The sequence below is a fragment of the Podarcis bocagei genome (genome assembly GCF_964188305.1).
Source record: "Podarcis bocagei genome assembly, chromosome: 1".
NCBI classification, from domain to species: Eukaryota; Metazoa; Chordata; class Lepidosauria; order Squamata; family Lacertidae; genus Podarcis; species Podarcis bocagei.
In genome coordinates, this window is record NC_138125.1 from 48,718,561 (window position 1) to 48,742,849 (window position 24,289).

Consider the following 24,289-nt stretch of genomic DNA (forward strand, 5'->3'; position numbering starts at 1 on the left):
TGATCTTTGGCCAGCCTAGCTACAGCTGATGGGAGTTAGGGTCTAGCAATATTTGGAAGTCCTCAGATCCCTCATCTCTGCAACACACACACTGAGAGGTGGGATGCTTTACAGAGTGGGTGGAAGTATGCCTGAAGGAGTGTCTCCACCCCCATCGGTCTGCCCGGACACTGAGATCCAGCTCTGAGGGCCTTCTGGTGGTTCCCTCACTGTGAGATGTGAGGTTATAGGGAACCAGGCAGAGGGCCTTCTCAGTAGTGGCACCCGCCCTGTGGAATGCCCTGCCTTCAGATGTCAAGGAAATAAACAACTATGTGACTTTTAGAAGACATCTGAAGGCAGCCCTGTTTAGGGAAGTTTTAAATATTTGATTTATTCTGTTTTTAATCTGTTGGGAGCCGCCCAGAGTGGCTGGGGAAACCCAGCTGGATGGGTGGGGTTTAAATAATAAATTATTACTGTATTGTTATTATTATTTTGCAAAAAGTGCCTGTTGTGTTTGTTATTGTAACTGACTTGCACAGATTTGTATGTTAAGAGATATACAGTAAAATGTTATTTAGAGAGATAGTTGTAAGATATAAAGTAAGGTGTGAATGAGATATTGGCACATGTCTTACACTGATTGGCTAAGAGTGGAGTGTGACTTTTAGAACAGTTGCGTGTGAGGAAAAGAGGTAGTTGGGTTTTGGAGGAAGAAGGTTGGCTGGTGTGGCACTGAGGAGTAGGGGGAAGTATAAGATAGAATTAGAACTTGCATTAGGAATAGAATTCTAGGCACATGTTAAGTAATACAAAGTATCCAAGCACTGTTATTGAAAACAAACAATAAGAACTTGTTATAGTCAGCTGTTACTATAATAATAAATATCTGTTCATTCAAACTACATCTCCTACATCCAAACTACAAGAAAGAAGATTCCACCTAAACATAAGGAAGAACTTCCTGACAGTAAGAGCTGTTCGACAGTGGAATTTGCTGCCAAGGAGTGTGGTGGAGTCTCCTACTTTGGAGGTCTTTAAGCAGAGGCTTGACAACCATATGTCAGGAGTGCTCTGATGGTGTTTCCTGCTTGGCAGGGGGTTGGACTCGATGGCCCTTGTGGTCTCTTCCAACTCTATGATTCTATGATTCTGTGATTCCTGTTAGGTCAACAAATTGAGGCTGTGACAAAATCAGTCAAAGATGTAAGTGTCTATATGGTGGCAGTAGAACACCAGTAGTTAGAGAAGATTGCTTCAGGTATTTGGAGCGCAGAGCTGGAACTCTATAAGGCAGGAGTCAGCAACCTTTTTCAGCCGTGGGCCAGTCCACCATCCCTCAGACCATATGGGGGGCCACACTATATTTTTTGGGGGGAAATGAACGAATGCCTATGCCCCACAAATAACTCAGAGATGCTTTTTAAATAAAAGCACACATTCTACTCATGTAAAAACACTAGTCAGGCCCCACAAATAACCCAGAGATGCATTTTAAATAAAAGGACACATTCTACTCATGTAAAAATACGCTGATTCCTGGACCGTCCGCAGGCCAGATCTAGAAGGCGATTGGGCCACATCTGGCCCATGGGCCTTAGGTTGCCTACCCCTGCTATAAGGCAAATAGGAACTCAGGAGAGCCTTTGCCAATCAAAAGGGATTGGGGGTTTGAATTGAAGTATCCTCAGGCTCCTAAGTACAAGGCTTGTGTGGGGAGGGCATGGCCATATCATCCTTCCAATTTCAACTTGGATGGTTTGATTTCCTGTCATACACGGAGACTTCTACTAGTCCTCTTTTTATAGTAAAGGCTATACCAACCAGGCTTGTATTTGAAAAGCCAGTAGTGGTTTGCTGGTAAATTTTGGGGAAATGGCCTGAGTGTTTGGAGTTCCGCATGCTTGTTGTATATTAAAAGAGAAAGCTGCAGTATCTCCGAACAATTTTACACGTCACTTGGGAATACAGGCTAGCTAATGTCAGTGTACTGGAAAAAGCAAAGATCACCAGTGTCGAAGCAATGATTCTTCAACATCAACTTTGTTGGACTGGTCATGTTGTTCAGATGCCTGATTACTGTCTTCCAAAGCAACTACTCTATTCCCAACTCAAGGCAAACCTAAAAAAATGTAACATAGGCACTGATAACTGGGAAACACTGGTCCATGAGCACTCCAATTTGGAGAACAGCCTTTACTAAAGATGTCATGGACTTTTAAGAAACTCGGGGCAAAAAGGAGAAATGAGCTAAGAGGAAGGCATGCTTGGCAAACCCTCACCGTCATCAACTCCCTCCCAGAAACATATGTCCCCACTGTGGAAGGACGTGTGGATCCAGAATTGGCCTCCGCAGTCAGTTATGGACTCACTGTTAAGACCATGTTCATGGAAGACAGTCTTACTTGGTTACGAGGGATCGCCTAAAAGAAGTATATTAATACAGAACTATGAGCATGTCATCTCTATGTTTGCCTTGGTATAAGATTTCAAAAATTGTATTTGCATTTTATGACAGAGAGAAATGTCACCTTCCTATAGATATATCAATTTCTTTCTCTCTCTTACATATTGCTCCTATTCATAAGTCTCGGAGGTTTGGAGCTATTAGCTATAATGAAGATATAGGTGCAGAAGGGACTGATTTATCTAGCCACATAATAACATACCATAGGATTCTGGTTCCAATCTGCTGGCTTGTTCCAGAAGCTTAATTGGGTCCTTTTCACCTTGGCACCAGAATGAGCCAGCTGAGCATTGTTGCTTCAATTGTTAAAAGTTTGAAAATGGTGAGAACAAGTCCCAGAGCTATGATGTTAAGGCTCCCTAAATGCTGTTAAATGCTGTTAAAGGGAAAAGGCATTGGGGGAGGTGAAACATACAGTCAGAAATATAATGGGAGGTAGGAGAGATTCAGAAAAACAGTCTTCTGAAGTCCTCTGTGCAAAAATGAGACATTTTTGCTATGTTTGTGAATGAAAACTAGTAGCCCCATCCATTTGACATGAAATGGACAGTCAATCAAGTTAGATTATCAGAAGCTAGAACAAATCTCTTCCCTGGAGCAGATTCTCCATGCATCTCTCTTATATGCCCATGCCTGCATCAATGAACAAAGATTAAGCTTTGACTTTAATATACGTGCTTTGGAAAACCGAGGGGCCATCATGGAATCTGTGCTAATGGGTCTGAGTCACTATTGTATTATAGCATGCTTGGCATTTCTTTAACACCTTTAGACTGTTTAAAAACTTTACATGCATTATCCTGAGAGTCCTTACAACAGCTTATGCCAGCAGCTTCTTGGCTTTGTACGTAGTGTTCTAGATTTTTCTTTCCTTCCTTCCATCCTAGTTATTTTTTCCTCTCGTGCTTTTTTGAAAGTGTATTTTAGCTCACAATGTTCTGGGTACTCCTTTGCTTCTATTCTGCTTATTTTTTTTTCTTTTTTATATTTCAGCTGCTTATAATTGGTGGGTCTTTTGGGCTCCGTGAGTTTGCCCAAATTCGGTATGATGCTCAGAAGCTCCACAGCAAGGTAAGCTGAATTATCCTCCCTTGTACTTGGAGAACACAAGCTTCAAGAGAACTAGACAAACTGTGTACACTGGGTTCTGCCAATCAGCACAGGCTTGCACACATACATGTATGGGAGCTGAAACATGAACACATACTTAACCCAGGTGCTATGGTTACTGAAAGTTGCACTCCCAGATTAGGCCATAAAGTCTATTTCATAATAGCAGCACACACTCCCAACATACAGCAAGCAAAGGCACAGCTTGGAAAGTTGGGCTTTAAGTCCTATTTTATTTTATTTTTTTGTAGAGCAACGAATCTGAAATCTGTTGCAAATTTTGTCAAACATTGCATTTTAAAAGGAAATTTCTGAACATCCTGGTTGAGGTGTTAGGCTTGAAATATATGGGCAATGCGATTATGAACTGAAGCTTCTGGCTTGTGCAAATTTCATTACAGATGAAATTCATTCACTCTGAGCACAACATGTTGATTTTCTTAGCATAGAACTTGGTGTGCCTATTTTTGTTTTCTTGGGTTCTATATATTCCCAGTTTCTGAGTGTAAATAACTGTGAAGTTGAATTTGCATTGCCTCAGCCCCAGTATCAGTGCATGGCATCTTTGGGTTGTCGCTGGCAGAGCACACTGCTGCTGAACTGACACTTGCCTGACCCACTGCCAATAAGTTTGGAGCCACCATATAAAAATCTCCATAACGCCCTGGAGCATCATTGCATTGGAACCACTGTGGGAAATTTTAAATGGCAGTTCTAATCTGTCCAATGCTGATGCAGCACTGTTGCCAGGTGCCACTGCCAGGTAAGCCCACCAGACTCCTCTGGTGCAGGAGGGGAACCCACCTAAAGCCACTTTGCTGAGGCCCCCCTCAAACCTGGAACTTGGCCTGGTATTGACTAGGACATTTGCATTTTGCTGAGCTGTGTGTGTGCCCTCAGAGCATTGAGACCCCAGGCAGCTGCCCTTTTGGTTCAGTACGTTTAATTTCCTCACAGGCCACTTTCTGTGTTAAAATATGTATGGACTCTGTGCAGCACTGAGGAGGTAAAGTCTGAAGGATAGTGAACAAGAAATAAAAGGCTTGACTAGCTCTTTTGAGGTTTAGTTTTACAGGACTGGGCTGCCTTCAAAAAGTTGGAGAAGAATTCATAAAAATATTTCCTTGGTATCAGAGAGAAGCAAGGACATAAACAAGAATGGCATCTGTAATACTGTTTAGTCATGATTTTGGTCGCTGAGCAGATTGCATTAAACTGCTTCTCCGTAGAAGTTGTTTGTAGGCTTGCATTGTGGAAGTTGCATTGTGGACTTGCCTTTATTTTGGTCTATTGGGCGGTGTGGCCTTAGAAGGATGTTGGAATATTATCTCCTGCTTTTTTAATTAAGGCAAATCAAAAACTGGAAAACAATGTATGAACTATAACTTCATGGCAGACTTTACACTGGTACCTCAGGTTAAGTACTTAATTCGTTCCGGAGGTCTGTTCTTAACCTGAAACTGTTCTTAACCTGAAGCACCACTTTAGCTAATGGGGCCTCCTGCTGCTGCCACACCGCCGGAGCACGATTTCTGCTCTCATCCTGAAGCAAAGTTCTTAACCTGAGGTACTACTTCTGGGTTAGCGGAGTCTGTAATCTGAAGCGCATGTAACCTGAAGCGTATGTAACCCGAGGTACCACTGTACTTGTTTATTTATTACCCTGGCATTAAGGATATAAATCCTCCCCAGGCATCTTACAGAAACATTAAATTACATTTTTTAAAAAATAAATAATAAAAAGTCATTGGGATCCTTCCCCACAGGTAGTTGGTGGCAGAAAGACCTGACAGGAGCAGGGGCAGGGATGGTTCAGTTGATACAGGTTCTGAAGTGATCTTTACCTGCATACATAGAATCTAGGCACCTACCTCAGACCTCTGGTCCATCGAATTCAGCTGGTACTGGCTGGCAGCAGCTCCTCAGGATTTCAGAGAGGATTCTCTCCTAGCCCTACCTAGACATGCCAGAAATTGAACTAGGGAGCTTTTGCATGTAAAAGATTCCCTCGTTCCCCCTACTTTCTTCTCTCTCTCTTGGAAATATTTCCATAGGGTATTGGATACCTGTGTATGTGAATGAGAGACATAGAGTAAATAACCAGTAAAGCAGAAGCAGACTTTGCTATTGTCTTGTCTTGTCTAGCCAGGCTTCCTACATTTAATTGGCTTTTCAGTAAACTAATTGCAGTGACTTCGTGCGGCAGGGGATTGATGATGATCACTGATCATTTTCCCCCTCCCTTCTTGTTAAGCAGGTCCAATAAGGCCTGCGTTCCAAGTTTAATGAAGATAAACCTTTGCTAATTTCTCTGTGTAAGTTGATTTGCAGAGAATAAATTCATTAGTATGGCAACTTGGCTGCACCCCCTAATTTATTTATTTATTTTTAAGAAAACTTGGAAGTGCAATTTAGCATGTACAAGGTTTGTGAGTGATACAGATACTTTCTTTGTGCTCATATCAAACAACAGCGGCTTATTGTTATTCATCAGAATTCTACTAACAAAAGTCATTTGCTTAATTTAAATAAATTTTGCTTTCAAGCCTAGTTCATTGCTGCACATCCCAGCTGATGGAAGGTTTAATGCAGTTGCATAATTAATACTGCAATTTTTGTTTTTCCTTTCATGCAGAATTGGATGTTGATAGAAATGGCTTTGCTTCTGGTGAATAATCTTAGACTCTATTTGAGCCTTCATTTTGAACCAAGCTAAGAGAGCACAGCAGAGAGGAGTGAAGGGATGATATGCTTTTTAAAAATACATCATGGCTTTACTGAGTTTCCCTTTTCATGCAATCAGTTACAGTGGTCCCTCTTTGGACACATGCGGAAGTGTTAGTATGAGCCCAAGCTGTTGTACATAGATGGAGCCCCAGCCGTTCCCATGATAACGGTAGCTGGAGAAAATGTGGCAACGATGCTGGCTGTGTGTGTTGTTTTTGAATGTTCTGTGATCAGATCATCTAGCCTGTTTAAGGCTGTGGGATATTCAGGACAGATAAAACTTCTTAACACAGTCCATAGTTAAGCAGTAGAATTCTCTACCACAGTATGTATTGACAGCCACCAGCTTGAACAGCTTTAAAGGGGGGTTAGACAGATTCATGGAAGATAAGGTTTCTAGTCATTATGTAATCTCCAAGTCCTGTTGGTAACCTCCAAAATCAGAGGCGGCATGCTTCTGAATACAATTGCTGGGGATCACAAGCAGGAGTGTGCTATTGGAGTTGTGTTCTGTTTGTAGGTTTCTCATAGGTAAGGTCGGAGAAGAAATTTGGTTTGCATTTTAATGCGAACACATCCAGTTCACACATCGCAAAACAGTATGTAAACAAAACGCAGCTATCCTTGAAAATCAGCACTTCTCTGAATTTGGCGATCCAGTTCTCCAATCAAAAATGTCTGTACTAGGGCAATGCGTGCCATTAAATGTACAAAAATGCATTATATTAGGGAAGGTGCTTGCAAAAATGTGTATATTGGGTAAAATTACACACGAGAAATGCACACTAAATTTTTTTTAAAAAACCATAAAGACTTTTAAAGTAAATAAAATAATCTCAAACTGATGTGGAAATGTATCAAAATAAATTTAAGATTGGAATAATAAGAACATGAGCACACCCAAAATTGACAGATAGGCCCATTCATTTTCAAAGATCTAGGTAGTCACTGTGAGAACAGAATGCTGAACTAGATAGGCCTTCAGTCTGATCCAGCAGAGCTCTTCTTATGACGGGGGGAGGCTCAAAAATTGTGTTCTATACAGAGAAGCTGAAATAATTTTAGATGAGATAAAGTGGCCTCAAAGTTCCTGCTGATATAGCTATGTGTTTGTGACAAATTCTCAGAATTGCTTTAATATGTTACCACCAAGAGCCCTTCTATATTCACACGAAAGCAGCTGCACATTTGGGGTATATTTCATATTTCCTTGATACCTCTTTTTGGCCAAGGTCCCCAAAGCGATGATGAGATTAATAGATTTGTTACAATCTTCTCATTATCAGGGTTAGAATGCTGGAGTTGTACCCAATGCTATACTCTGAGTAGATCCATTTGAATTAATGGACCTGACTAACTTAGGTCCGTTCATTTAAATGGGTCTATTTTGAGTAAAATATAGTTAGCCACATCAGGGTGTAGTAAATTCATGCTGGTACATGTACTTCAAATGGTTATATGAAGACTGAATGTTGGCAGGTGCAGCTTTTTCTTTTCTTCACCTGCATGAGAAGCTGTACCTCTTATGGTTATTATGTACAGTATGTCCTTTTTTCTGTCTGGTCATCATAGCAACTTTTCACCCATGGCAATTGATGACGGTTCAGGCTAATTGTGATTCCTAAAAACTCCTAATCTTTGCCAGCCTCAAATGAAAAAGCCAGAATGCAGATGAAAAAGCCTGAATGCAGTGGTCCAAATATATACATATAACAATGTTGGCAATTTTATCAATAATGTTTTGAATGCAAATTATCTGAATCGTAACTTCTCTAGATGTTTCTAATGACACTTTCCATGAAACTGGAATATTAGCTACAAAAACAAAATGGTATTATTATTTTTTTAAAAATTCAAATGCTTCCTGGAACTATAAAAAAGAGTAACAGAAATGCATACATTCTCATTTTACCTACAGAGGATTTGGAAGTGAGCATTTGTAAAGCACTTTGAACATGAAAAGTACCATGTAAATGCTTAAAATTCTTGTGTTATTTCTTGTTGCTATAGAAGTTCACTAGGTGTCAGTATAGAAGTTACTTTGACTGGTATTTAGTGAATCTTGAAGTGAATCCTTCTTTATTGCTATGCCATTTAAGCCCCAAGGAAAAGCAAATTAGTTTGATTTAAAGACCTGATATCTTCAATGAAATATTGAAGAACATTTCACTAGACTTATCAGCCAAAAGGCTGTGACTAAATTCCACAATTTATTTACATATATGTAGGGTATGTAACCCTATTAGACTTCCAAGTTGCTCCCACATAAGCACCATTTTGAAACTTATTGTGGCTGTGTAGTAGTAGTAGTAGTAGTAGTAGTAGTAGTAGTAGTAGTAGTAGTGTTTGGTTAGATACTTTACAGTAATTACTTGCATCCTGATAGAATTGGATTGTTGTTTGTTTATTTGAACATGCTCAAGGAGGCCTGGGCCTTTGGACTGTGTCATTTCAGCCTCCTCAGTTATTTTTTACCAGGCACTCCAGTGCCATTGTGGTGTCAAAAGACAACAAACTGTTCCAGTGTAGAGTAGGGCCGGCTGCATAAATAATGGGAAGACTGGAAAATATATTTAAAAATGGTTTCAACTACAGAGGTGGGGGGGGGTTGGGGGGGTTGTGCTTTTTTTAAGAGTTAGGTGCACATGCTACAGATATAATTGTGATGACCCAACAGATTTTCTCTTTAAAGACGCTGCAGTAGATGGGACTTCAAGTTGCATGCTTGACGTTTTAAAGACTTCAAATCCTAGCAGAAAATGTCAGTGAATTTTTCATACAATTACGCCGTTTTTGAAGAACAGAAGAAAAGAAGGGAAGTTTTGAAACACTGCACTGTGTAACATTTCCTCTTTCTCGGCCCAGGCCTCGAGGGCATTTTATTTTAAATCCTGCACTTCAGGCTATTTAAGTGGTTTGTAAAAGAACAGGTATAGCATATTAAAGAGGCTTTGCAAAGGCACCTTGAGGGATTGTCTTTTAATATTTTAAACATAGGTGTCTTACTTTTCTTACTCCCCTGCCCTATCTACCTCCATTACGTTCAGGATGAGTCAGCCGGCTCTTCAGCAACAGAGTTCCAGTTCCAAAAGAGTTCTGCATTTTTCAACAGCAGTCCTGCTTTTTTACACAATAGAGTATATGCCAGCCCCAGAATTTTTAATTGAAAAAGTAGTAAATGGATGCTCTAGATAATTAGGATATTTTATTTCCTCTAAACCCGTGGTTCCCAACACAGGGCACATGCCCCACAGGGGAGGCAAAGTGATTTATAAGGGGGGCAATTTGAGAATGAGTTATTAACAGTGAATAGCCTTTTAGGCTTCCTCCACGTGAATAGGAGCTCACTTTTTGAATAATAAGAATTATATTTCACAGGAGGCGCAATCACGATTTTAGAGATTCTTAGGTAGGGCATGGCCCAAAAAAAAGGTTGGGAACCACTGCTCTAAACCAAGAGCTTCTTTTATATTCACTTGTTAATTTGAGAGGGGCACATTGTTTCACTAACTGTGTCCCACAGTGCATGCTCTCTCTTTGCACCCCCATGGCTTCCTTTGAACTCTTCCTTCTGTTAACCACCCCTCCTTTTCTATTTCTCCTCTATAACGCTTCTCCTTTCTCATTCTGCACCACTCCAATTTGTTTGCACCCACATCTGATTTCCGTTCTCTGCAGAATTTTCTGAATTTCACATTCTCCTCCCCTTTTCTCAGATATCAGATGGAGTTCAACATTGTTCTAAGGCAGGGGTCAGCAACCTTTTTCACCCGTGGGCTGGTCCACCGTCCCTCAGACCATGTGGTGGGCCGGACTATTTTTTTGGGGGGGGAGAGAACGAATTCCTATACCCCACAAATAACCCAGAGATGCATTTTAAATAAAAGGACACATTCCACTCATGTAAAAAAACCACTGATTCCCGGACCATCCGCTGGCCAGATTGAGAAGGCGATTGGGCCGCATCCGGCCCATGGGCCTTAGGTTGCCTACCCCTTTTCTAAGGCAATCATTCATCAGTGCAAACATGGACGGAACAGTTTTTCCTCTCCTACCTCCATGCACTGTTATGGGGGCACTCCCCACCACCCTGAGCCAATCGGGGGGCACATGGGGAATGAGGGGGAAACCCAGTGCACTAGTGGGTTTCATTGTCCTGGCTCCTGCAATTTCCATGACTACATAGGCCAAAACCAGTGTTACTTCAGTTAGCTTATTTTATTTTATTTTGATACTCATTTAAATTGATATTATTTGGTTGCTTATTTGTTTTTGGTTGCAAGCTGTAGGAGTTGTAGAACCGAAGGACAGGATAACAAATAATTATACATAAATTCATATACAAATATGAAACATTATAGGATAAATTGTCATGTGTGTGTATTAGTTAAATAAATAATTGCTATTTAAATTTAATCATTTAAAATTGCACACATATTGGTGGTATTATTCAGATCTCTCTTCCCCTTGTAGAGTGGCAGGGCCCAGATCCCAGGCACATGAAAGACAAGAAGCAAACAGGTGGCTGAGAGTGAGGGGGAGAAGTTGGACAGGAGGAGAAGCCTTTGCTACTTACATCTTTTCAGAGTAAAGCATTGGTTTTATTTTTTTACAGTCATTTGAGTATGTGTAGTAGGATGCCTTAGGGGTTGCTTGCTTTTTCTTTTTCCATATATAGCTGAGGTAGGAAAGAAATCCATGAAACGAATGCACAGAAAGGTGCAATAGGTTCACACAGGCTAGACTTCATAGCTTAACACGAGGGAGTTGGATAAGTTCTGTAGCTGAGCGTGACCAGAGAAAGGTGATGCACTGTGGAATTTGTTAACATTTAGGACACATTCCAAGGCTTGCCCTTCTTTTTCCCTTGGAGGACTTGGGTAGTGGAAAAACAATTCATACTGTACTTCACAAACAATTTTAATTCTCCTTTACTTGCTTCCTGAACAGATAATAGAAGTGATATTCTGAACCTCACATCATGAATATTTGGGATAGCTACTGACAGCTAGTAAAATTCTATTGAATGAGAGTGTGAAAATGATATGGAGTGCCTTTTGGAAGATTAAACTTGTATTTAAGACCTCACTGTGCAGGCAGTTTAAAGACCACATTTAGCCATTGCTATTTATCACTGAAAATGGGAGAATGCAGAAACCCACGAGGGAGTGGGTTGTATTGTATTCTGAACACAAAATTCAGAGCACGTTTTGATGCTTTATGAATGAATGTGAAAATGGGTGTGCTATATAAAACAGGGGTGGGGAACCACCAGCCCATGGGCCTAACAGGAGCCTTAATTTGGCCCACAAGGTCATTTCCCCCAAGCCACACCCACTTGCCCTACACCTGACACCATATACCGTATTTTTCGCTCTATAAGACACACCAGACCACAAGACGCACCTAGTTTTTGGAGGAGGAAAACAAGAAAAAAAAATTCTGACTCTTAGAAGCCAGAACAGCAAGAGGGATCACTGCGCAGTGAAAGCAGCAGTCCCTCTTGCTGTTCTGGCTTCTGTGATAGCTGTGCAGCCTGCATTCGCTCCATAAGACGCACACACATTTCCCCTTACTTTTTAGGAGGGAAAAAGTGAGTCTTATAGAGCAAAACATACGGTACATTGTCAGGTGTTGAGCAAGTAAATATGCAGTTCCTTCCAAAAGTAGGGTTTGCAGTTTGAAATCCACCCCCTGGACAAAGTAAAGTCTTCATCTGATGGCAGTGGCTTTGTCAGGAGTTGGGGAAGGTGAGGATCCAGCCTGCGATCTGGAAAAGATTCCCCACTCCTGCTCTAAGGCAAAATGAAAAAATGAGTAAATCCTTGAGGAAGTTATGAAAGACATAAGGAAGAACACCTACTAGAATCAACGGCAGGACAGACTCGAGACTCAATGAAAGTCTTCACTGGTATGCAACTTTAGTGGTGTGAAACTATTCTCCTCTTTGGATATGGCAACATAGCAAAAGGAAGGGGAGATGGCAGGGCCACTTTTGCCTGCTGGGCAATTTATATTGCTTTGGGGGAAGATAACCAAAAGGAAGCTAAAAGCTTTGCAAAATGAGATGATTGTTTCCTGGTGGTTGCAAATAATGGTAGGTATCAGGCATGCTCTGTCTCCGATATTTCATTGATCAAGAGTGGATATGTGAATTGATAATCTTTGTCTTTTGACTCAATAAATTGATCGGCTAATTTATAGTCTCCTGAAGCCAATCTCTTCAACCACGTCAATGCCGCCTACATAGACGCAATTATCTGAGAGGTTCCCCAGATTCAAGCCTTGAGTTAAAAAGCACACAGTAAAAGCAACCTCTGGTGGAACCAAGATTCACCGTGTATGCTTCCTTTCATGATTGATGCCGGGACAAGGAAAGAAATTAACTTCTTTTCCCCTCTCAGGATGAAAGCTGAATTCATTTTATACTTGGTGGGTTATGACAGGAAAGGGATCTCCATTTGTAAACAGTACCGTTTATAAATAATTATTTCTGGGGTGAAAACAACTGTTCTAAATGTACTGGAACTGTCTAGCAGTGTAAATTAGTTTTGTAGCCCATAAAATCCTGCAGTACAAACATTTGTTCAGTTATTGCCAACCTCTGGGTAGAATGTGGCCAGTTTTACCTGACAACAGTCCAAGGTCCACTAAAACGTCTTGGGCTGAGGGATCTGGTTAGGAACTTGGGCACACAGTTGACCTCCAAAGTCATGTTTCCTTCTTCTTTTTGTAATATGTTATAGGGTCAATATCAGCCAGGCCTTAGACAAAGCAGATTTTGTTTTACTGTGAATCTCAGTCCTTTGGCCCAGAAATTGTATCTATAAATACATAGTGGGTATGAAATGTTTCTGCAACACAGGAATGAATTCACTGCAGTGGTTGATAGAGATGGTGTCCTAAGCAGGCGTGGGGGTGGGGATCCTCAAACGTCAAAGGATCTTTTCCTCTTATTTCTGATTGCTGAATGAAACTGACATTGCCAGTCTGCTTTGGAGACCTGCACTCTATGCTAGCCTTACTCCCCCACCTTCCTTCTTTATTCTTTCTGAAAACAGAGTTGTATTTCTGCAGTTCAGATCTTGCTTTGAAACTAGATTATTCTTGGACCAAAACGAGCCATTGTGGTGATTTAACTATCATAGGGTATATATAGCAGTAATATAGGCAAATTTCCTTATTTAAAATGTTCTGTGCTCACGAGTACAGACATTTAATAACAAAATTTTATTTGTGGCCCGCTAGGCCTCTCCAAAATCTGGTCTTTAAAATAATAAAAAAATAAATAATCACTTTCATTTAACGATCACTCATCTGGTTTCTTGCTGTGATTTTGTGGGTCATCCTTCACTTACTGAGTCACATGAGAGTAGGGCAGTGCTTTCTAAATATAACTACTTATCATAGTTGTATTCTAGCTCTGAGATGACAATTTGGAAGGGGAATTAAGCACAGGTGTCCTCTCTCTCCTTTATTGAGACAAAGATGGAATTGTTAGGATCACAGATGTATTTGAAAATAGCACATCTCTGCCCCACAACATACTCTTTGACTATTGCTAGAGGCTCAGGGGGAGATTGGCTCCAGACAGTGAAGATGAAGAGTACTCACAGTACCCTAAAGTTCTTTTCAAAAACTAATGGCAATAAAGCACCAACCACAGAAAGAGCATTAGTGCTGTATTATATGCTATTAGATGTCCCAAATGTTTGGGAAACCCTCGCTTAAGGCAATGTCTGAGAGTTTTGAACTTGCTAAGCCTGGGGGGATATTCTCTTGGTGGTGGGTTTTCCTTGGAGCTAACTGTTGGGCAATCTTACTTAATTCTTCAGAATGGCTAGGAAATACCTGAAAAGAGAGCATGTCCCCCATTCTTCGCTAAGGACAATGTAATTTGGGAAACTGTAATTTGAGTCGGAGACTGATCAATAGAGAGACTTAAGTTTTAAGATTCTGTAAGCTAAGTGCATCAGGGGTTAGGGCTGCCTCTCTGTCCAATTTAGCTGTCTGTTAGAGGGTCAAGCTGTGACTCCACCTGTGTTCAACCTGTATATAAATAAAATATTACAAAATAGCATAAGCCTCTAGTGATGTCCTTCCAAGGGAAACAAAATCTGAATGAGCACTGTGCTGCTAAAAGGAACTATTCAGCCCTAGGAGACGTTGGAGATAAATCCGAATGGTCGGTTCATTGTTTGAATTTCATTAGCGCTGTGTTTGAATGTGAGAGCTGGACTTTTCTCCCTAGTCTCTAGAATGCCAGTCTGCAGTTTCCAAGGTGGATTCCCAAAGGGAGGGTTCTTGCATTCATATTCCTGGTGTGATCCATTCTGAGACACTGAGTTTAAGCAAGCCTCTTGCAATCTTAAATTGTTTAGTTTGTGATCAAAACTGAACTAAAGGAGTTCATTTTCATTTTTAGAAGAGAGAGGTAAATGTGTACATGTCCCAGTTTCCTACTTTATGAATGGAAATGTATGAGAGACACCTTCAATGATCTGTTTTTCATATGCAGATCATCTTTTCCCTTCTACAGTTCTTTAGACTTAAAGTGTAGTACCATCAAGGTGAAAGGCTGTGGATTTTAAGTGGATCATTCTTTGCAGAAGTCTCTCTGCTTCAGAGATATTGCCAGAATCTACTGTGACAAAGAGCCAACTGGAAATGCAGTTCTTGATTCTTCTCCTATGCAGAGGAACAGCACACTGCAACAGACTGGAGGGGATATTTCCTGTTTGGAATGTTTTTTCGAAACTTAAATGTACAGTGTTTGATAGATATTTTCTGGTCTTTTTGACTTGGCAGATTGATCCAGCTCTGGCAGAAAGAATCAAGAAGAATAAAGTGACTCTGGAATCGGAATATGAGGTATGGTTCACTGCATGTTCTAGCACTGAAGGCTTTTCTTTGCTACCCTTCACTAGTGATAATAATGGTGTTTCTTCCCCTAGCTAAAATTAAAACAGCCCTGGCTTTGATTCATGGGCATCCAGTAAAAGCAGCCTTTGCTTTTGGATAGAAGCAATATTTGAGAGTTCAAAGCCTTTTATAGCACTCCTCTTCTTTGATGTCCGCCTGCCAAATACAACACCGCAAATACATTTTAACTGCTCCTGTGGTTAGTCTATAAAAGATTTGCAGGTCTGACTGGAATGTGCAGGAGTCTCCATTTATATTGCTAATATTATAATGGGATCCATGTGGCTAATTGCAAAACCATATGATTGCTTTAGTGACACTGGCTGTTAAATAATTGTTCTCTCAAACCACTTGTAACATTTCAGGTTTTCTGGCTCTCTTTTACAGCATTAAAATATATATATACCCTTGCAAAGAAATGTTTTTCATTTCCTTGGGAAATGTTTGGTGGCAGTTGTGGTGGGGAGATATGTAATGATTAGACTATGGAATTAAACATTAATTCCATCTCCGTCAGGAGAGGCTTCCATAATTTTTTCCGTACTTGACTATAGCTCAATCTCACCCCCCTCCCCCAAATCCCTAGTATGTTACAGGTCCCAAGGAGCACCAAAGAGGGTTGGGACCAATGTAGATTCAGCCCTCTTGTGGTCTTTGTGTATGGTCTCTGGTGCATATTAATACCAGTTGCTGGGGAACATGGGTGAGAGAGTGAAATTGTGCTTATGTGTTGTGGGTTTCCCTTAAGCATCTGGGTGGCCACTGTGAGGAAAAGGATGCTGGACTCGATGGGCCTTTGGGCTGATCCATCAGGGCTCTTCCTACGTTCTTAGGCATTTCCTGTAAATAACCCTTTCACTTTGATCTTTACTATTCACCTTGGTGTAAAAACAAAAGCCCAACAATAATCCTTGGAGGCATGCTTAAAAATGCATTTCATTCTGCATCGTTTGGGTGACAGAAAGCATCATTCTTTGCAAGTGGAATGAAATTGTTTGCCTCAAACTCATAACTTAAAAATCCATTAACACACAATTCTGTTGCCTTTCGAGAGCCTTTTGTCTTCTATATTCCCTTGCTGGTTATTGTAACTCTGCTCTGATTTATTTATGTAAAGAAACCATCATATAATGCAAAGAAGAGGCTCTCTCCTTTACACTTGACACACAACTCATCTCAGAATTGTGTGCCTATTTGGATATGCGGTACTTTCTCCCCACCAGGTTTTAGTAGCTGCTTGAAGACCAATATTTAGATTGCCGGAAATGGTATTGAGTCTCATGGGAAATTCAGAAGTAATGACACAAAAGTGGCACAGAGAAACATGAAATTTTAAAACATTAAATCTGTTCATATGATCTTGCAAGAACTGTACTAGATGAGGAAGTGGCTGAAAAACCCTTCTGATTTGCCTGAAAACCCACTGAGGCCAAATCCAAACAACTCTTGTAGTGGAAGGGAATTTAAATTGTCTCGGTTTTGAAAGTACCTTATAATCAATAGGGTTTAGCTAAATACATGTACACAGAGCTGTAAACTCACAAGGTGTTGGGCTTCTTTAATTATGCGGCTGTGTAGAGGGAATTCAATCTAGCCAGCAGCTGGTAGTGGAGGATTTTCTATTAAAAAAAATTTTTTTTTGATCCAGCGCTACAAATAGTGCTTTTCCAAAAGAGAATCACAGAACACAGGGCTGAAGAAGCTTCAGCTGGTTGTTGGACATTTGGGAAGCAATGCACAAGGCCCCTGTTGACCAAGCACCCTCCTTTCCTACTCCACACCTGACATAATGTATGAGGGCAGGTGGCCATGTCTTGCCCAAAGCAGCCTCATGGGTCACATGGGGAGACCTGTTGGGTCAAAACTGACTCACAGGCAAGAGACTCCCCACCCCTGAATTGAGTTCTTTTTTGAAATACAAAGAGGAACATAGTCTTTAAAATATGTATAGTGGTACCTTGGGTGAAGTACTTAATTCGTTCCGGAGGTCCGTTCTTAACCTGAAACTGTTCTTAACCTGAAGCATCACTTTAGCGAATAGGGCCTTCTGCTGCCAGAGCACGATTTCTGTTCTTATCCTGAAGCAAAGTTCTTAACCTGAAACACTATTTCTGGGTTAGCAGAGTCTGTAACCTGAAGTGTATGTAACCTGAAGCGTATGTAACCCGAGGTACCACTGTATAAGGAGTGGGCAGATTTCAGATCTGCATAATCTGATCCCCCACTCCAATCCTCCTCTCAACTCTTATACCTGACAGCTGGAACCTGGTGCCGAAGACATCCACTTAGAATTAAAGAATTCTGAGCCCAGGAATTTTTTAGGAGAACAAAAACAGAACAAAGCTTACAGTCCTACACAAAACTGCCGCCCCAATAACTTTTTTCATTTTAGCAGTTGGAACCGGGGATAGACATTTTGCTTTTACTGTTGGGTGTCTGAAATCCTTGCCAGTTTTCCAGAAGTCGCTCTGAGATCTGCCAGTAGATCCTGATCCACCTTGGGGGCCCCCCGTTTCTGAATTACAAAAGGTTTCAACTTAGTACTTGTACCATATATTTCAAGAAGGCGCTTATACCTCTTATTGTATAAGCTCTTGGGCTCCATGATCACTGCAGATGGTGACAGCAGTCATGAAATTAAAAGACACCTGCTTCTTGGAAGAAAAGCGATGACAAACCTAGACAGCATCATAAAGCAGAGACATCACCTTGCCGACAAAGGTCCGTATAGTTAAAGCTATGGTTTTCCCAGTAGTGATGTATGGAAGTGAGAGCCGGACCATAAAGAAGGCTGATCATCAAAGAATTGATGCTTTTGAATTATGGTGCTGGAGGAGACTCTTGAGAGTCCCATGGACTGCATAAAGATCAAACCTATCCATTCTGAAGGAAATCAGCCCTGAGTGCTCACTGAAAGGACAGATCCTGAAGCTGAAGCTCCAATACTTTGGCCACCTCATGAGAAGAGAAGACTCCCTGGAAAAGACCCTGATGTTGGAAAAGACTGAGGGCACAAGGAGAAGGGGACGACAGAGGATGAGATGGTTGGACAGTGTTCTCGAAGCTACCAACATGAGTTTGACTAAACTGTGGGAGGCAGTGGAAGACAGGAGTGCCTGGCATGCGCTGGTCCATGGGGTCATGAAGAGTTGGACACTACTATACGACTAAACAATTGTATAAGATGAGCGAAGTTCTGCTTTGGATATGGTATTCAAGATCTCAAAGGAGAGCTACAATTGGTGCATATATTTGTATAGCAAATGACTTCACTTTCAGGTCTATCATGAATTCTATCCTGTTCTTGTGTTCTGGGAGTAAGCTCCTTCCCCCAGTTTCCCCCACATCCACCTACAGAGTTTAAAGCATTCTGCTCACACACTTATATGTTCTTATGCAGTCAGCTAGGCCTGGCTGTCTCATTTGCCTAATAAATCATTGCTCTTTCTATAAGTGCCACCAGAACTAATGGGAATGTAGCTCTGCTTCTGGGATGCACCTTGTAAAGCAGATTGTAAAAATGCAAAGCATAGCATTTCATGCTTGGACACCGCGGTCTACATTATTTGAAGCGGCGGGGCACGGGTGAAAATCCAAAAATAAACCAACACGGGTACAAGTGGCAAATGAATCCCTAACAGATAATTTGCTTTAAATAGTCAATAGAACTGTAGACTTAAAAACACACACCCTGAAATAACTTCCTCAGAGCTACAAAGTAGCATATTTATGTTAATTTTTTAAATATTGCTTTTTCTTTGAGGAACTCGAGCAGCCATTTAGGCTAAGGTTACCAGATTTTTTTCAATGAATCCGGGGACACTTTTCAACTTCAATGTGTTTTGTATGGGGACTGATTTGTAAATCTTGGGACTGGCCCCAGGAAATGGGGACATCTGGTAACCTTAATTTAGGCCTTATACTCACAAAGGTGTCGAGGGAGACTGTTCCACTGTCGGAACAGCTCTTACCGTCATAAGGTTTTTCCATATGTTTAGTCAGAATCTCATTTCTTGTAACTTAAAGCCATTAGTTCGAGTCCTACTCTGCAGAGCAGCAGGAAACAAGCTTGCTCCCTCTCTCCTGTGACAGCTCTTTAGATATCTCCTCTCAGACTCCTCTTTCCCAGACTAAACATACCCAGCTCCTTCAACCGTTCCTCATAAGGTTTCGTTTCCAGACCCTTGATGAGTCAGGTGGGGACAGGAGCAGACATCACAAGAGCTCCAAAGTAGTAGCCTTCTGTTGCCACCTCTTTCTCTCTTACGGTAAGAGTCTTACCCCATAATAACTAGCCTTACAAAATACGTTGCAGGATTTCACTTTGAGTTTCCCTGCCCCTTCACGGGGAATTGGAGCAAGAGAATACACAGCAGAGTGACAGGTCACCACATGTTTTGCAGTAACGGACACGGACAGAGAGGGAAAAGTAGATGTGGGGCTGCTGCTCTCATCACAAAAGGCATGTGGCTGCTGCTGTCTGATTCTGGTCTGAGGCGATATGGTACCCTCTGAAACAATGGGGCCAATGATGGTAGAGGCTGCAGGGGAAGGGGGAAATCGGCAAAGGTAGCTTCCCCATCCCTGTCGGTTGGATCTCTCCACTGGTCAAAAGCCTTCAATGGATGTGTGAAGCCTTTCCATCCATGAAATTCAAAGTCTTCTGGGTACAGGCAAGTGACGTGCCCAAGGCAACCCAGTTGTGGTGGGTACCGTATCAGCCCGACTATAAACCGCACCCGCAAATAAGCTGCACCTTTAAAATGCAAGGCTTATTTGTGGGTGTGACCTGCCTCCTGGCACTACCACCCTGAACGGGGGATGGGGATGGTTTGCCAGCGCTCGGTCCCCGCTCCCCAAGATGGTGTCGGCACATGGCTCCGAGTATAAGCCACATTTTAACTTTTCACAGTCGGAACATGGGGGGGAAAGGGCAGCTTATATTCAGGCCAATGCAGCGTTTTGTTTCCCACCAACAAGCCCAACACTCTGACTCCTGTACCACACTGTGTATGTGTTTTAAATATGTCTTGCTTATAACTGGAATAATGCATAGAGGAATTGAAAGAAAGAATCTGTTTCCCATCTTTTTCAAATTCTTTTTGTCCACACTTCCTCTTGTCATTTTCATCTTTCTCATTAGTCTGTTGGAACAACTTGCTCAAGCAGGTCCCAAACATAACACCCTAGAGGTAAAAATCTTAATATCTTTACATGTATTGTACTCCGTTTTTCTGCTTTTTCTGCTTTTATATTGATTTCCCCATAAGAAAACTAATAATTGGATAGCTTCAGCAATCCTAGGGAAGATATAGTATAGTAAAATAAAGTCAGACACCATGCACGTGTTGGGTGGGTGGGTGCACAAACACACACACTTTTTCAGTGGGGTAGGTGACAGTTTTACCTCCAAGCTTATTAGCCTCCAGGTCTGGGGTCTGCCTTGCTTCTGCCTCTTCTCATTCATTCTTTCTGAACCTGTAAATGTGCGAATTAACAGTTTTCCAGAAAGAAACAATAACAGACTGTCCCTTCTGAAGGGATGTGACATGAGAAAGAGCCAAGAAAACCCAAGTTTTACTAATGCTGTACCAAGACTCTAAACTAATGGCTCCACTAGGCTCCTTCCTGCTTGGGCATGGTTGGCAGCAGGGGAAATTGACCCTGTTTAAATGGAGTCAATGTGATGTAAAATAAGTAACTTAATCCCGGTGACAACACAGTACCTGACTTTGTCTGATGTCTATTCATTTGCAAAGTGCAAAATAGCCCAGGGTCTAGCTGAGCAGAGGTTGTTTTCTCCTCCTTCCACCTAACAATCCTTTGCTTGTCTTGAACATTTAAGCTAACCCTCTTTGGGATGGAGCTTGAGGGAACCAGCTGGATCTCAAGTGTGCTCTGTGCTTGAGCCTTGCCTCTGCTAGATACTCACCTGACCTGGAAGCTTGCACAGGCCTTTCCCAAAAGTGACAGTTCTGTTGCATATACTGTCAAGTCATTGCATATCTCTGTCTATTCCAATTCATGGTGCTTGTAGGAGGTTATATTGTGTTTCCATTGTGCAGAGACTGCTTCTTTACACTCATCTGCATGGAGAAAAGCCAGCTGGGAAGTAGCAAATACGGATCCTGCAATATCATGGAAAATTGGGAGAAGGAGCAAAGGAACACCCACATTTTTCTTCCAAGCACAAGCATTGGTGGATCACAGGGGAAGTAGCCGACCTTGCCTGAGTCTCTCATCTTATCTCTGACTGTTACGGCACACATGTTTTCTTAAAAGTATTGATGCATCCAGTCTCCTCCACCTTACATTAATTAATTAATTAATTAATTAATTGAGGATTAAGTCATCCGCCTTCAACTACCTCCTTCCTATATGCACCTTAATCAAACTTGTTGAAGACACCCTAATTCTTGTACTGAAAGTGTGTACTTGTCCCCCTCTACTCCAGTTCCCCATTGACATGTAGTGTAACTCAAGACCACACAGCATGTGATCAGGGAAAAACTCAGTTTAGGTGACTTCATTCTCTCTCCCCGTTCCCCCCGAAGACACGTGCACTTCTGAGGGGTGGAAAAGGTGTTCAGGGCCCACACACAATTAGGTGTTTTTGTCAAGCAACTGGTACACACTGGATGGGTTAGCTTCATGCTAGAAGGGAGGAGCTGATCTTGCTCAGTCATTAAGTGATGGCATCACCCTTGGGGAATGGGAACTGAGGCAAGGAGAGAGAGGCCTTTCATACCTCATGCTAGAGTAACTGAGCCGAAGGAACTGAAGATTTGAAGCTATATATGGAATAGCCGTAGGCTGCACATGCTATACCTTCAAAGCACATTTGAAGCTCCTTTTCCCCTCCCAAGAACTCTAGTTTACCCCTTCACAGAGTTACAGTTCCCAGCAACCCTTTAACAAACTACAGTGCCCATAATTCTTTGAGGGAGGGAATGTGCTTTGAATATGCTCTAATGGTATAGTGTGTAAGCAGGCTAAGTTGTCTACATAGACATTCTGTAAACTCTAGACTTCAGGCTGGATCTACACATGAAAATAAAAGAGGTGGTAAAGCCTTGGTGAAATAGGCTACATCATTTGAGGTTGCTTGCAGTGGATATTCCTGACAGAAAAGAGAAATACAATCTGCACAGCAGATTCTAGCCCCTACCTTATATCTCCACGAATTCTCATTTCTTCTGGCTTTCTTTTCTTTTATGTGGGGAAGCATTCTAAAAATGATATTCCACCACATGAAGCCTTCAGTCCGGACTTTATCACCTCTTTCTGCTGAATGAGTAGACTGAGGGTATTGCCACACTAGTGTTTTAATGTGCAAGAGCCATGGTTTGTACATTCGCTTTGCATGAGGTATCCATATGACACACGGCCATACTTTCTCCCCACCCCCACCCCCAGTTCTGTCAACTTTTCCCATATCTTAATTTTTTTGACCTTTTTAAAAAGAAGAGCAGTGCATTCTTCTCAAGTGGAGACAGCCTTAGTGCCACCCTTCTGACTTCTGGAAGAGGTGTGTGTTTCGGGTGTGCACTGACATTTAGGGAAGACAAATCTATCGCCACTTTGCACACGTCTTTCCCTATCCTTTGCCCTGTTGCTCAGAGCAACTTGCTTGGCTTGATTGATTGCTGTTCAAGAGGCGGGGGAGAAAAGAAGAACCTGTCTCCTGTCTTTGGCTGCAATTTTATTTTTGTCACTTTTCCTGTCTTCTGATTAAGTGGCAGCTTCTCCTTGCAGCTCTCTGGACCCCCCACCTTCTGAACACCCAAGGGAGGCAAGCAGCTCTGTCCCCAGGCAAGTGCCCTCTTTTTCCTGTCGGATCCCCTCACTGCTGCTCCCAAACTAGCAAAGTCACAACACATCTATAACCAGTTCCTTCTCTCCAAGTGTCTTCTTTATTTTTAAACTTGTGCCGTTTCTTCTTAATGAAATAGTTTAACTGCAGGTACTGCAGGAGATAATGAATTCCAACCACAGCATAGTGAAGGGGTGAGAGCCTGAACCATGGGGAGAAGGCAGGGTCACAAGCCACTTTCTCTCCTCCCCCCCCTAAATTGTGAATGGTTTATTCACAGTTTGCTAATATATTATAGCATACAAAGGGTATATGACAAAAATTTGGCTACAGACAAAAATTGAAAGGCATAAATTCCACAGCAACCCCTACCCTCCAATACATACAGACTAAATCCACTTACATCTCAGCTTTAATAGACCACTTTAAAAAAAAAGTAAACACCAACCCAAAACATGAATGCTTTGACCTCAGTTCTTAATTTGGATTCTGCAATGTAGCTTAAAAAAGGGTTCAAACACACTCGAGTTCCTGAGCATAACTAGGATTTAAACTCCCAATATTTGTGTAATGAAACGAAAATCACTTTTAAAAAATCTGTACATGGTACCCCATTAGCTCCAACAGAATGCTAGTGTAAACCTGTGTGTTTAAGGTACGCCATGCAGAGGTCTTCATAAGCCAAGCACTTTGAATACATATGCATTTTAACTACAGCACACCAGTTTCTGCTCCAAACCCCACAGCCTTCTCAAGTGAGCTGGAAGGCCCGATCCCAAGAAGCCTCCTGCACCCTTTCTCGGCCCATCAGCCACTTCTCCCCCTCCAGGAGCTAAGGAGCAAAGGAAGATTAGAAGGATGGTGATCCTGGCTGACTAGGAGCAGTGGCATGAGGCATGGAAAGTGCTAACTCAACACTGTTGATAAAGCAAATAAGAAGCTACCCACTCTTCTGGCAGAGTTCAAAATCTCTCTTACATAACTACTCAACTGTTTTGCCTCCTGGGTGTGCAAGAGGGTTTATCCACACTTACTCTTCCTTCACTCTTTCCAGGCACCATCCGCACTTTAAAATTCTGTGTCCGAATGCCCCCTTTTTTGTCTCTGCAGCTTTCCCTGTGAAAACCCTCACTGCAAAGCTAAATTGGAGCAAACAGCAGTCAGTAGAAAACGCAAATCGATGTTTGCTCTGAGTGAGTGCTAAAGAGCAGGTTTTTGCAGGGAAAGCACCGGAGCATAAAAACCTCAACACTCAGACATGGAGCTTT

The 24,289-nt window shown here is 41.7% G+C and overlaps 1 protein-coding gene across 3 annotated transcripts in view; it reads left to right on the forward strand.

Moving 5' to 3' along the window:
* The window catches only part of COX16 (cytochrome c oxidase assembly factor COX16), a 52,115-nt gene that overhangs the window by 18,118 nt on the left and 9,708 nt on the right, over positions 1–24,289 (forward strand). For 2 of the 3 annotated variants that reach the window (XM_081186519.1, XM_081186521.1), the window contains exons 2-3: positions 3,443–3,520; positions 15,095–15,157. In XM_081186519.1, coding sequence (XP_081042645.1) covers positions 3,443–3,520; positions 15,095–15,157 — 141 coding nt within the window. The remainder of the gene's footprint in view (positions 1–3,442; positions 3,521–15,094; positions 15,158–24,289) is intronic. The other variant, XM_081186520.1, reaches the window with a different exon arrangement.